This window comes from Prionailurus viverrinus, chromosome D4, assembly GCF_022837055.1.
Source record: "Prionailurus viverrinus isolate Anna chromosome D4, UM_Priviv_1.0, whole genome shotgun sequence".
NCBI classification, from domain to species: domain Eukaryota; kingdom Metazoa; phylum Chordata; class Mammalia; order Carnivora; family Felidae; genus Prionailurus; species Prionailurus viverrinus.
The window spans coordinates 91,224,472-91,238,924 of NC_062573.1; the positions used below are offsets into that span (position 1 = coordinate 91,224,472).

General features: G+C 60.5%; 1 protein-coding gene across 2 annotated transcripts in view; it reads right to left on the minus strand.

The window, feature by feature from the left end:
* RALGDS (ral guanine nucleotide dissociation stimulator) overlaps positions 1–14,453 on the minus strand; it is a 47,453-nt gene that overhangs the window by 26,374 nt on the left and 6,626 nt on the right. Inside the window, exon 1 of one of the 2 annotated variants that reach the window (XM_047830403.1) lies at positions 6,711–6,888. The exons of the other annotated variant lie outside the window; for it this stretch is intronic. Coding sequence (XP_047686359.1) covers positions 6,711–6,821 — 111 coding nt within the window. The 5' untranslated portion in view covers positions 6,822–6,888. Of the gene's footprint in view, positions 1–6,710; positions 6,889–14,453 lie in introns of those variants that run through there. 2 annotated transcript variants of the gene reach the window in all.

The window sequence follows — 14,453 nt, forward strand, 5'->3', positions numbered from 1 at the left end:
TGTGTGTGTGTGGTGTGTGGGGACAAGCCGTGTCCTTGCGGGGGCCTTTGCTGCACTATCACCTGTCAGCCCTGGCAATGCTACCGACCTCCCCAGAACCGGTCTCCCACCGCCGGGCCTCGCTTTCTCTATTTGTAAGACGAGAGGGAAGGCCAGACTGCACATTCCGTAAGCGTATCGTGTGTACCCACTGTGTGCCAAGCCTCAGCTATCCACGGATAGTGGGGCCCCCGGCATGCCCCACCCACACGGCAGCTTGAACACCGTCCAACCCTGAAGCAAGGCCTCGACAAGGACTGGCAGAAAACCATCCGGCAGTTTCTATGAAGGGTATTTAAAAAAATGCTCATGCCCTTTGATTCAATGATCCACTAGTAGGAATTCACCCGAAGGAAGCAATCAGGGGGAGGGACGTGGGTCTCTGTCAATACAAGCTTATTTATGGAAACGTCGATTACAGCTGTGCCGAACTGGGGCACCTGGGTGGCTGAGTCGGTTAGGCATCCGACTCTCTATTTCAGCTCAGGTCATGATCTCATGGCTCGTGGGTTTGAGCCCCGCATCTGGCTCTGTGCTGACAGCATGAAGCCTGCTTGGGATTCTCTGTCTCCCTCTCTCAGAAATAAATAAACAAACAAACATACATTTTTAAAAACCTAGGGGCTCCCGGGTGGCTCATTCGGTTAAGTGCCCGACTCTTACTTTCAGCTCAGGTTCTGATCTCACGGTTTCGCGAGTTGGAGCCCCACATGGGGCTCTGTGCACTGATTGAGCAGAGTCTGCTAGAGTCTCTCCGCCCCCCTTGCCCCTCCCCCGCGCGCATGCACACTTGCGTGCGCGCTCTCTAAATAAATTTAAATTTTTTTTTTAAGTTAAAAATAAATAAAGCAAGATGGGTAGATTTAGTTTGGGGTGGAGATCCCTAGGAGGCTGTTTAGGAAGCTTCTGGGCTCTGCCACCAGGGAGGGCGAGAGGTGGGTGGTGCGCATTTAGAGGAAGGAGGGCCTCAAAGAGCAACAGAAGGGTGACCTGCTCACTGGCCCCTGCCCTCTGACTAGCAACTCCTCTTCACACTCCTTCCCCTGGGGCCACGCTCTCGAGGCGAGGCGCTGCTGGGAATTCCGGGCTAATCCAGCAGGAGCCTGCCCTCACTTATCTCTCTGCTCTCTTTATGTCCTTCTCCCAGGGAGGGGCCTGGAAAGCAGCTCAAGCCCAATTTACAGCTGGAAAGGGGCCCGTGCAGGCCTAGTGACTCAAGGGGGTTGGGGGATTCCACCTGCTCCCAGCACGTCTCCAACCTTGAAGGTCCAGGTGCTGGGGTTGGGGCCCAGGTAGGTTGGAGAGGTGAGGAGGGGGGGGATTCCATCCCGATACCACCTGCCCCCAGCACGGCTGGAGGGGGGGGGGGGTGGGGGGTGCGCTTCACTCAACCAATCTCTCTGGTTCACATCTGTCTGTTTTTACAAAGTCCCCTTCCCTGCCTTGCTCACCCCCACTTTGGGGCTCCCCTCAGGGGTCCTGGCCAACCTGCCCACTGCTCCAGCTGCACGCACTTGAGTGTGAACACAGGCACGTGCACACACGCCTTAGCTCCCAGGGTGCTGGTGGAGCACAGAGGGCAGGTTCAGACGCTGAAATAACCTGGGTTTGAAGCCCAGCTCCACTTTTCTCTTCCTAAGTGACTCCTTTACCTGTGGGCAAATCACCTCCCCTCCAACGCAGTTTTCTCCCCTGCAAAGGGGGCATAACTAATGAGACAGCACAGGTGAAGCACCTCACAGAGGTGCTTGGTGCCCCCGAGTCAAACGGGCCAGAGACTCTCTGCCCCACACGGTCAGTGACGGGGGCCGCGAGTCACGGCACACCTCCCGCATGCAAGACCCTCTCCTGAGCCCCGACGCGCCTCCCTTCCTAATCCTGCCCCAAAGCGGGGAGGTGCTGCCTGATAGAAGAACAGAGCCATCCACAAAGTGTTCCTGGCAAAAACTAAACACGCATCCAACCAGGCTTGTGTGTGTAACTACCGTTTTGGGGAATTACAGGGGACAGGGGACCACGTTAAACACAACCCTTGAGGATGCAATCCACAAACTCCAGACTGTGGGAATCTCGACGGGACAAACCACCCAGTTTCTTCAACAAATGCATTTCGGGGGGGAAAAGTAATGGGAAAACCACAGATTAAAAGAAAGGTAAGAGACATCACCAAATGCAACATGTGGGTTTTGTTTAGTAGGGCAACTATTATAAAAAAAAACAAAAAACAAAACCTAAGGGACCACTGAGATTATGTGAACCCTGTTGGATATTTGATGATATTCCGTATCATTTTCTGGGTGCGATCACGGTATTGCAGTTGCTATTAGAGTAACATACTGGGATTTTTACGGATAGAACGACGTGCCCGGGACTTGCACAAGCCTTGTCCGCTGCGGGGGACGGTAGGGCACGGGGGTGGTGAGCGGAAACAAGAGAGTCCCCGCCTGGAGTTGTTAGAGCTGGGGATGCGTTTATGCACTTTGTCCATTTTTGTGTCTGTTTGGAATCTGCCATCGTAAAAGTTAAAAAGAAAAAGGACAGAGTTTGAGACTCACCCTCAATGCATGCGCCTAGGCTCTCAGCAGCTATCAAGGGAGGGCAACAGTCTTCAGACCCCCCGTCATGGCAGTGACACATGGCCAGCCCCGCCGTCTTCCATGTTTATCTATCACTCGCCCCAGGCCCACAGGCGCTCCCAGCGTCCTTAACATCAAAAGAGGCCGGGGGGCCTCACTTTGGGGGGCACGGCAGTGGGCGGCTGGGAAACCGAGTCATACTGGGCACACGGGGCTCATGGCAGCCCAGTGACCTTGGGTGGGTAAAGACCAAGGTTATAACCCCTGCCCTTGGAGGGTCTGCTGGGAGAAACAGAAAGGGCACTGTAGAAAGCGGGGTGGGGGGGATGTTAGAATCGGGGCCCTCCTTTCATCCCTCATCCCGCTCACAGCTCACCCCACCTCCTGCAGTCCCAGCTTCCCAACCTTTCCCTGGGGAGCGCACCTGCCCTTCCCCGGGGGTCACAAGCAGCCCCGAGAACAACCGTATGCTGTTCAGACCGTTCCACCGCCAGGATGCTCCCCACAGAGGAAGCTTACAAGACGGGCAGAGAACTGGCAGTCAGGGGCTGGAGGCAGGCCACATCGGCCCACACGTGTGTTTTGTTTGGCTTGCAAAGTATTTTTACATTTTTGAGCCAACAGTAAAAGGTCAGGTGATTTCATATGAAAATCCGCAGTTCTGGCTTCTCCCGTAACTTCAGACAATCTGGCCACATGGGGTCTGTGTTCCTGGGCAACCGGAGGCTGGGTGGGGGCTGGTGGGCAGCTGTCCCCTTTGGGCAGGCCCTGTGCTTGTGGGTTTGCCACAGACCCCACCGGGCCTTCCATTGCTCCCTGGCTTGGAGAACCCCTGGACAGCCAGCCGCCCCCAGTTGAAGGGATAGGGGTCCAGAGGCCAAATCTCTGGGGCACTTTTTCCTTCCCGCTGGTCTTGACCCTTCAAAAGTGCCCCTGCTGCCCTCGGGGCAAGCCAGGCTCACACAGGACCGCTACGTCCCCGGCGCCTCAAGCCATCCCCTGTGGGCCGCCTGGCCCTGCTTCCTACCCACTGCCCACCCCTTGCCCTCCCTGTACATGGAAGGGGATTCATCAGTGCTGCTCCGGTGGTCGTTCAAATCAAGACCCGGCCCTGCCTCTGCACAGGGTCTCGGGGAATGGGGTTGGGGTCTAGCTGCTGCTCTGGGGAGGTCTCGGCGCGAGAATTGGGCTCCAGGCCACGTCCAGGCGGCCACGCAGGCCTTGCCCGTCACCGCCTCCAACGTGGGCTCAGCCAAGGCCACAGAGGGCGCTGGTGGCCTAGTGAGAAATAGCAGCCAGGTACCCGGACTTGGGCCGGCCCTCAGTGGAAGAAGACCTTTCACCTCTTTCTGAGCAGGTGACCACCTGTGTTTTGAGGTCTATATTTAGAGCCTGAGGAGGACACGAAGAGGGTGTAGCCTGGCCAGGCTCCTGGGTCATTTCCCGACATCAACGTCACCATTCCTGGCCTGCCTGGCTCCCGGGTTGGCCCTCTGTGGGCGGGTGAGCACGCACCTTGGCAGGAGGTGACGCACCTTGGCAGGAGGTGATGCACCTGGGCTAAGAGCGTAGGCTTAGCCCCACCTCCTCCGTCACTGGGTTCCTGGGAACCTCCAGGGGCCTCCTTCTCGTCCTCCAAGTCCTCCTCCTCCTCCTCAGGGGGAGGGGGTTTCCCACAGGCTGGAGGCTGAGCTCCGGGTTGGTCAGGAGGCGGAAAATGAAGCATCCAAACCTCCCGGAGACCATCCTGGGTGGAGGGGTGTGATATCACTGTCACCCCCAGTCTCTGACCTCACAGGGCGTTACTGTCCCGGGGCAACTAGAACAAAATACATCAACGCCTGGAGCCATGGAAACGGCCCAGGAGGGGCAGGCCGAGGGTTCCAGACCAGCCTGGAGCTTGCTGTGGGGCCTCCCCGGCCTCCCCAGGAAGTGGGCTCTCGCCGCCCCTGACACTGACTCCCAGGGTGTCGGGGGGAGGGGGGTCACTCAGAGGAGCACAGGGCAGCCGGCTCACCCTGATAAACAGCACCCACACCGGTGGGAGCCAGGGGCCACTCTGACAACGGTCCCCCATGCCTGGAGCGTTGGGGGCCCACCACCCCAGGGGTCGCTGACCCCTGACCCTTCTGAAGGCCACCCAGCCACCCTGCGACGGCTGGAGGTGAAGGGAGGAAGGAGGAAGAGGCAGAAAGAGACACAAGTAGATGGAAATGCAAACAGAGACTGCAGGGGAGGCCGCAACACAGAGAATCACGGAGAGGGGAGCCCTGGGAAAGGAAACGGAGTCGGAGGCCAGGTCCCGACCCTCGCAGAGCCCGCGCACACACGGCCGAGGGGGAGCCCCGTAGGTCTGGGAGACTCTCTCTTGAGATCTGGAGCCTAGAGTTGTGCTCGTCCCTGCTCTGCACCTTCCCGGCCTCAGTTTCTCCATCAGTAGGATGGGGTGATAATAATAACACCACCACCGGGCCCTCAGGAGAGCGGATGATAAAACAATGCCCAGGAGCCCTTGGTAATCTGAGAAGCACAAGAGGAACAGGAGACGCTGGACGCACGGCTCCCCGGCAGCGGCCGCCCAGGCAGGGGGCGGGGGGACAGGTCGGCCTGGTGGGGCGCACATGGCCACCGCCGAGTGCGCCCCCTCCTCTCAGACACGGATGGCAACGCCCGCTGGCTTCCGGCCAGACTCCTTCAACCAGTTCTGAGGGGGGGCGTCGGGCCCTGGCCGTGACCCACCCGGCCTCCCGGCAGCGGCCCCGGTTGCCCTGGAGACTCACCTCGGTGGCTGGAGCTGGCACAGGTGCCGGCCAAGGTGCGGGGCTTCGGAGCGTGGCGCGGCGGGCGATGGCCCAGCGCCTGGCAGTCACCACAGAGACACAGGCAAAGAACACCCAGCCCTTCCGCACCCTGGGCGCAGCGGGCCTGGCTTCCCGGGCCATGGCGGCACGGGAGCCAGGCAGGGGCTGGGCTCCCAAGGAGGCCCTCTGCCAGTCTGCCAGTCTGCCTGGCTGCCCCGGTGGAGTCCAGCACCCGAGTGCCTAGGCCTGGTGTCACCTGCGTGGCTGTCATACCTGCTCCCATGATGGGCAGGGCCAGGAATTCCCGCTTGTCCCAGGCCGTGGGCCAGCCGAGGCTGTGTGAGCAGCTCCAGCCAGATCGGCCCCTCCAGGCTGGGCCCCGCCGTCCCCTCCAAAACCCACCCCAAGGCCCCGTCCCCATTCCCCAGAGTTACAACAGTGGCAGGTATAAGTCACCGAGATCAAAACAGGGCTCAGCTGGCGGGGCCAGCAGGCAGGTGTGAGCCTGGCCAGGCGGCGTTGGAGGGAGCACAGGACACCCTCACTTATTCAAAGCCACCGCCTCATTCCTGAAGCTTCCCTGCACCCTGCCCTCAAGCTCCTCGGCTGTGGCCCCCAGATACAAGACTTCACTTTAATGTTTATTTATTTTCGAGAGAGAAAAAGAGAGAGAGAGCATGAGCAGGGGAGGGGCAGAGAGAGAGGGAGACAGAATCCGAAGCAGGCTCCAAGCTGTCAGCACAGAGCCCGACGCGCCAGGGCTCGAACTCAGGAACCACGAGATCAGGACCTGAACCGAAGTCAGTCGCTCAACCAACTGAACCACCCAGGCGCTCCCTACAAGACTTCATTTTAAACTGCAAGACGAACCGAGGGTTGACAAGTATTTACTTTGCCAAGTAGCGTAGAAAAAAAAAAAAATACCATCGTTCCAAAAAAGATGCCACCAAAAATAACTAGGAGACACCATCAGAAAAGAGGGCAGTTATTAAACGAGTGCATTTGGCTTTAAGAAAAGCGCACAACCCTGTGCCCACTTGTCTCATTTTGCTGCAAACCAGCCATCGGAAAGCACTGAACGAGTCCAATACACCCATTTGACGAATGGGGAAACCGAGGCCCGGGGGGAGCAGGGGCTTGCCCGAAATCTCACAGGGAGAATTCAGGACTTGTGTCTGTCTGAAGCTCTGCAGAGCCCACAGATGCTCCTTCCATCAGTGCTCAGAGCCCAGATCCCCAAACCCAGAGGTCCCAGGGCAAAGAGAGAGGTTGAGAGGCGGGGCTGCTTCCTTACCCTGCAGGCCCCTGGCCGGGTGGACGTCCTGCCCCTGGCTGCAAGGGGGCTGACAGGGGCTGGGAGCAGAGAGGGCTGCGCAGGGGCTCTGGAGCCGGTCTGCACGCACATCGGGTCCCCTGGCTGTGGTGGGGTGGCGAGGGCCCAGTATGCTGCCCTGACACAGAGCCACACCAGCACTCACTCTGCCTGAGTTTCACATCCTCTTCCGGTGGTTTTGTGAGGCGCAGGGGACCCGGCTGAGCAGGCTGCTCGAAGCCCAGGGGCTGAGACCTGGTTCCTGTCCCCGCCTAGCACTGCCTCCCTGTGGGACCTGCATGTTCCTCTTCTCTTTGAGCCTCGGTTTCCTGATCTGTCATGGATGTGGGGGTGGGAGGGGCAGACACAGAGGTTTTCACACTTGAACCCTCCCACCCCCTGTGCCCCTTGCACCTCTTGGCCTCGAGTTCTCATTGCTGGGCTCCAGAGGAAAATTTCTTTCAGGCGCAAAAGAATCCCTGTGAGCACAAGTTAGGAATCCGTTGGGCCGCCTGGGTGGCTCAGTCGTTAACGTGTCCCACTTCAGCTCGGGTCATGATCTTCATGATCTCACAGTTGGTGAGTTCGAGCCTCATGTCGGGCTCCGTGCTGACAGCTCAGAGCCTGGAGCCTGCTTCCGATTCTGTGTCTCCCCTCTTCTCTCTGCCCCTCCCCTGCTTGCGCTCTGTCTCTCTCTCTCAAAAATAATAAACATTAAAAAAAAATAGGAATCCCTGGGGAAGTGGGCATCCAGGAGTGGGGGGCTGGGCGGGCATCGGAGAAACAGAGCTGGAAGTCCCAGGTGGAACCTGCCTCCCGTGCCACCCTCGTGCCCACCGTGACCTTTGAGAAACGGCACAGGCGACGGGGCTCTGAATCAGCCAGTGCTGAGACCCTGGGCCAGTGACTTAGCGTCACTTACTGCCTCAGTTTCCTCATCTGAGGATTTGGCAAGACCTCAGCAGGGGCCTGCTGGTGGCCGGCACCCAAGGTATGTGCATTCTGATCCTCTCCCACAGTCGTAAGCCTGCTCCCGTGCTGGGCTCATAATAAACACCCAAGGGATGTTGGCGGGTGCTGTTGCCTGGCTCCCATCTCCGAGGGCCAGCTCCAAATGGCAATCTGGGGTCTGTCCAGTGCTAGCATGGGCCCCGCAACTGGATCCCAGTGGATAACCCAGGAACGTCTGCTGTCTACAAGCAGCAAAGAGGCCCGGAGCGCCGGTGGAGGCGCCAGGCCCCCGGGAGTCAGTAGAGCTCCAGGGGGCAGACAGCCCTGGGGTGCGCAGGCTGTTCAGATCCTCGGCCGCTCAGCCCCCCGTGCTGCCGGCTGCCTGGCTGTGGGACCTCGGGCGTTGCCTGATGCAGCCTGGCTGTCCTCCATGCATCCCGGGGAGCTCTCCTGAGCCTTTGGGGGCCTTAGCTGAACTGAGGGGGTGGGGAGTGCCTTTCCCGAGACCTGGCCTCCTCATCCCGGTGCTGTGGAAGGAGTCAGTGGAGGGGAAAGTGCTTCCGACTGGGCGAACGTGTTTGGGGGCGGGGGAGAGCTTCAAGAGGCCCTTGGAGGAAGTGGGGGTGGGTGGTGGGAACCACGGGGGTACAGGCTACCCCTTAGGTGCATCCGTGTGTTAATGCCTCTGATTCCACGAGCATTTACCGAGCCCTTCCCAGGTACCAGGCCCCTTGCAAGGCACCACATCTCCCTTCCGTAGTTCCTGAGTGTCACACAAGGGTCCCCGTGATCTTCTCCAGCGACCCCCCCGGACATCTCGGGCTACTGCCTTTGGAGCCAGGCCGCCAGGACAGGGCTCACCGGGAAGGCCCAGGCTGGGGAGACCAGCTGCGGGCAAGAAAAAAACGGGAGCCCTGGGAAGGCGGGGCAGGGGAGGGGAGGGGCAGGGCGCATCCACCCCTCCTCCCACCCGGGAGGGGGAGAGCAGAGGCGCCTTTGTTCCCTGCCAGTCTGGTGTCACCACATGGTGCGCCATATCACTGTCACTGCCTGGAACGAAAGACAGGCTGCGGAGAGCCAGGGCTCTGGGGGCTGGGGACAGTTAGGGGCACTTCACCTGCACCCCCACCCCTTTGCCACCTTCGGGGGCTGGGCCTCCTGAGGACTGAGGCGCACGCAAGCATTTCCTATGCACGCCCACTGTGCACGGAGCTCTGCGTGAACTCGGCACCCGGGGACACTCACGCCAGCCCTGAGATGCTTGTCCCAGGACCCGAGGTCACGTGACCTGCCAACAGTCCTGTGCTCTGCCCACCACACCAGATGGCTCTGGGTTGACGCACCTGGCCGGCCACACACAAGCCCAGACGCAGCAAAACCCCACTCCCGAGCACACATGCATGCACAGACGCGCCAACGCTCCCTGCCACCCAGACCTAAGCCCTTTGGCAGGGGAGGGACTCCTGGGTGGGCCCCTGCTACATCCCACATCTGGGGGGGTTCCTCTCACGCTTTGCGGGCTCCTGGGGGGCAGGCCCTGGTGGGTGCAAAGCACATTGTTTATAAACATGTGTGGCTGTCGCTAGGAGCTGTGACTCAGAGCCCGAGCGAGCCGTGACTCTTCTCGAAGCTGTTTACTCGGCACAACATCCTGTCCAGGAAGCAGATAGGAGAGGCCTGGCTGGCTTTGGCTCCTCTTTCGGCAGCCTCCTGACCCGACTCGGGGTCCTGCTGGGGGAGCGGGACAGCCCAGTTCCCCTCCCCCTCATCTCTGGGAACCTGCAGCCCCATCATCACACGGTCACTGCCAAATTGCTAGGTCAGAGCCATTGCCAGACTGCTAGGTCAGGTGACGCTGCAGCCTTGCGTGTGAGGGACCAGCCTTCGGAGCCAGGAACAGGGCTCAGAACCAGGGTGCATCTCCTCTGGCTTCCCCTCCCTCTTCAGCTCTGAGAGAGGCCCCTGGCCCGGGACACTGCAAACACTGCCACCCTGCAGCCAAAGGCAAAAGCTGGCCTGCACTTAGAAGCCTTGGAGGCCGGAGCGGCTCCTGATGCCTCCTGGGCACCCAGGGCCCAGCCCAGCTCCGCCTTTGTCCCTCCTCCCTCCTCTCTGGGGACAGAGGACTTTTCCACGCAGCATCTGCGAAACAGACACAGCCGCAGTGATCATCTCTGCCGTAAAACTAAGATCAAGACCCAGAGAGGGCAAACAACTTGCCCAAGGATGCACAGTGGGTCACTACCAAGGCCAGGTACATACCCTGGCCTGTCTGGCCCCCAAGGCAGCTCAAGTTCCTCCACTCCGTGCCGGGTCAAAGACCACACGTGGGGCCGCCGGGTCCCTGTCACAGGTGGGTGGTCTGTTCCCTGTATGAGGCCCAGCTCGGGATTCTGACTTCAGTTTCCCCCGCCCCTCTGCCCCCCCCCCCCCCCCCCCCCCCAGTGTGTAAGCTGGACTCAATGACCCGCCGCCCTAGATGTTTCTACCATTCACTGATGTGCCGCTGTGGATATAACATGTCCCCATATGTGAAGCAGATTTACAGGTGGGTTCGGGGACAGAAGCTTGGAGACCCATCAGATTCAAAGTCACGCGGCAGTCTGGCTTTGAGGCTGCTGATACTATTCTCCTGGTGCCCTTCTGTGAGCAGAGGACCCCCCTCCTTTATAGAAAGGGGCCAGAGGAAGGCCATGGACGCAAATGGGGCAGCCCTTTCCTCTGCTCCAGGCTGGGGAGACCTGGGGACCCCCTGGAACGGTGGGGCAGAGCTGGGAGGCAGAAAGGCGAGGAGGGCCTCGTTACTTCGGCAGCTGAGGCTCAGCCCCGCCCCACGCAGAACAGTAACCCGGCGGTAGGGAGGTAGGTCGCTGGACCTCTCCAGCTGCTGACTCACCTGCCCAGGACTCCCCTGTGCTGGCTGCCCGCCCGCCTGCCTGCCTGCCTGCCTGCCGGCCCTTTATACCGGCCCACTGAGTCACCCAGGTTGCCAAGAAGCTGAGGATACGAGAATCCGGGCCCTGCCCCAGCTGCTGCTGCTGGCTTCATGCCTGGCAGGCTCCAGCCCCGCCAAGGGGACCACAAGACCCCCTCTCACGGCAGCCGAGGACACAGCCCCCTGCCCCTCTGGGCCTGCTCCTTGTGCCCGTCTTGCCAACGAGCCCAACGTCTAACTTTAAGGATCAGAGTGGCAGCTACGAGCTGGGGGCCCTGGGTAGACGGAATCCAGGTTCAAACCCGCAGCCTGTCACTTGCTGAGACTTGTCCGGCCCTACACAAGGAGACGGCTTCTGTCTCCAACGGATGGGGGCGCTTGGGAAGAGGGCCTGGCATAGGCCCCGTGGTCAAAAAAACATTACCCCAAGGTGGCCCGGGACGTGCCAAGTCAGGGACAACTGATACTTCATAAGATGCCACAGAAAGTCCTCCTAGCAGAGTCCAGCTGCCGTAAAAATCTCCAAACAAGTTCACCCCACCCCACGTCCCCGAGGACCAGCAGTAGTTTCGAGGACATCATCGTAGACCCGCCCTGGGGAGTCTACAGGGCACCTGCCAGGGAGGGACCAGGCCATGTGCAAGTGCCAAAAACACACGAGGGAACCAAACGGGTCAAAGTCACCTTCTGGTCGGGGGTACGAGAAGTAAAATACGGCGTTGGGGGGGTGGGTGTGCTGGAGAAGCAAAACCAGAAGAGGGTTAAGAGGGGTGGAGCATCACCGCAGCCTTTGATAGGGTGGGGGAGCCAGGAAGTACCCTGTGGGGGAAGACTCACAGAACAATTCATCCACTGTGGGGTGGCTTCTTACCCCCTCTCCCACCCAGCCCCCGGGCTCCCAGCTCTTCATACCCAAGTGCCCAGAAGGATGCCTGGCCCGTGGTGCTTTCTCGTAACTGCCAACAGGTAGGTGGGTGGCCATGCCACTCATGTATGCACACGCCACCCCTGGGCGTCCCACGTGTTTTCAGTTCTTCCCTCTTTTTAACACTGGAAGGGGCGTAAGCCCTGGGAAGGGCAGGGACTCTGTCCCCGCTGACGTACCAATGCCTAGGGCAGCTCCAGGCACACGGTGGGCTCTCAACCAACACCTGGATGGTCCACCCAGTCTCTCCAGTCTCAAGTTCCTGGACTCGAAAAATCTTCGGGGTTCAGGGCCAAAGGGTTCCTTGTGGGGAGACCGCCAGAAAAGCTTCCTGGAGGAGCCAGCAGGGCTGGAGAGGAGCCCGAGGGATGCCAAAGAGCACAGGAAGGGCAAGGCCCTCTCTGCCAGCCTGTCATGACAGCGCCTTCCGGAGAGCGAGGCTGGAGGCGAGCCAGGCTTTCTGGGAAGCAGGAGCCAGGAGGTTCCCAGAAGCCAGCCTGCCGTGGGATGTCAGGGCGGGGAGGCAGGCAGTCGGCTCAGCTCTGGTTCAACCTGGGGTTTTTTTCTCCTTCTGCAATTCCTGGGGAATGGGTCTCCGCTGATCGGGTAAGTAGAGGTTTGGCCTGCGCTAAGGAGCCTCTCCCTGAAGTACAGGCAGGGCTTGCTAAAGGTTGGGTGGGTGGGGGGAGCGGAGCCCACAGTCAGGCCGCTGTGCCCGGCAGGGCCTGGTCACTTGGGGCCTCAGGGCCAGGGGAGTTGGGACAAACGGGCCGTTGTGGTGAGGAGGGTGCCCGCCGTGCCAGGGACACTGTGTGCCCGGTGCTGCCACCCGCCTGCTGTCTGCATGCGGGGGCCCAGGGCCTGGGAAGCAGGGCTACCCTTTCAGAGGGGGGCCTCCTGAGCTGCCCTGGCCTCTGGAAGGGACCCGGGGCTCCAGCTGGCTGCCGGGAGGTGCGAGGGGGGGGGGGGTGTGCTGGTGCCTTTCCCACAGTCTTCCGGCAAGGAAGTTTCCCCAGGTGCGGAGGGGGCAGGAGAGGATGGAGGCAATGCCTTGGGTTCCCAGGGCCTTGGGGCTGACAGCTTCGGAGACACAGCCTGTGTCCCAGCCTCCTCCTGCCACCCACGGTCCCTCTGCCAGTCCCAGGACTTGGCTCCTTCCTTGGTTTCTCCTCCTTGGCAAGGTTCCAGGGACTCTCCTCCCTGCCTCCACCTGCTCGTACATGGGATATGTGCTGAGCTCTGCAAGGCACCGGGTGGACCTCCCCCTGCCGGGCACCCGCCAAGAGCGGTGCAGATCTCCGGACGCCAGCAGGCAACAGAGCGGCTCTGTGCGCCGGGCACAGGGCTGAGTACTTTAAAGCCACCCAGCCTTGTAAGCTTTTGTACATTTATTAACCCCTTTAACAGATGAGGCACGTGGGGCGCCTGGTGGCTCAGTCGGTTAAGCGTCCGACTCTTGATTTCAGCTCAGGTCATGGTCTCAAAGTTGGTGAGACCGAGCCCTGTATCAGGCTCTGCGCTGGCAGCACTGAGCCTGCTTGGGATTCTCTCCCCCGTTCCTCTCTGTCTCTCAAAATAAACTTAAAAAAAAAACAACAAAAAACCCAATCAAACAAACAAACAAAACCCATGAGAAACTGACACTGAGAAGTTGAGGGGGTAGGAACACTCAGGGTTCCTCATGGTCAAGACCCGGGGGGCTGGCGCCTTGAAAATGCAAGATGCAAACACACGCGCGTGTGCGCGCGGATGCACAAACACACGCGTGAACTCGTGCCGCACACGCACCCCCGTAACCAGTCGTGTTTCCACACGAGCCCCCTCACACAAGCCCCCTCACACTCGTGCTCACTCAGCCACCGCTGGGCTTGTCGTGCACACCGGGGGCACACGACGAGGCACGTGGATACAGATGCACTCAAATGTGCCGGCACCCAAAGGCATGGGGCTCCTCCCAAGTCACGCGCACCCACACTCCCACGCTCAGGTGCAGGACCGCACAGACAACCCCAAAAGCCCCCACACATCTGCCAGCCAGTGACGGCCACCTGGTGTCCCCAAACCCTGAGCGTGTGCCCTCGGGGCCCACCCCGCACCTGCTTCTGGCTTGGGGAGAAGGGAAGGAGCCCCGTGTGCTGCACAAGGGTCTCCCGGCCCCACGTGGCTGCGAAGAAGATTCCTTGACATAATGGAGAACCACTGTCCCCTGCTGCAGCGAGGGGGGCAGGCGGGGGCAGCTCAGCCTGTCCAGACGGGGCACTGCCTGCCTACCTTTCTGCTCCCCGCTTTTGGGAGCCCACAGCTGTCACCTCTCCGGCCGCCCAGGGCCTCAGGCCAGGAGGACTGCCTCACCCTTTTCAACCCTATCAACTAGAGGGCCAAAGGGCACCCCCGGGCAACTTCCTGGTCAGCACACCCCGCGGGGGGAGGGGGGCAGGGCGGGGACCTAGAACTCTGGCCTCAGGGAGGAAGGCGATCCAGGTGGGGCTCACCCTCTGGCCTGGGCAATCTACTCAACTTCTCTGGCCCCCACGCCATCTGCCTACCTTGGAAGAGACCTTTCCTGTCACCTGCGGAGGGCTTACTGGTGCCAGTACCTGGTTCCCCAGGCACATTCACACACCTTGACATCCACAGGTGAGGCAGCCAAGGCACAGAGGAGTCAAGGAAAGCACCTGCCGGGGGTCCAGCAAGCCCCAGCCAGGGCTCCCACCCGGCCTTCCCAGACCTCTCTCTCCCCGTTGACCTCCAGACAGACTTGACCTCGCTGAGAGGTCCGTGCTGAGAGCAGCGGACAGAGATAACCAGGGCTGGGCTCCTTATGCTCCCGCCTCGGCCCAGCCGCAGTGGCTGCAGCAAGAATCAGGCAGAGAGATTCAGTTCGGGTGGCGGCAGCCCCCAGGGCCCGCACACT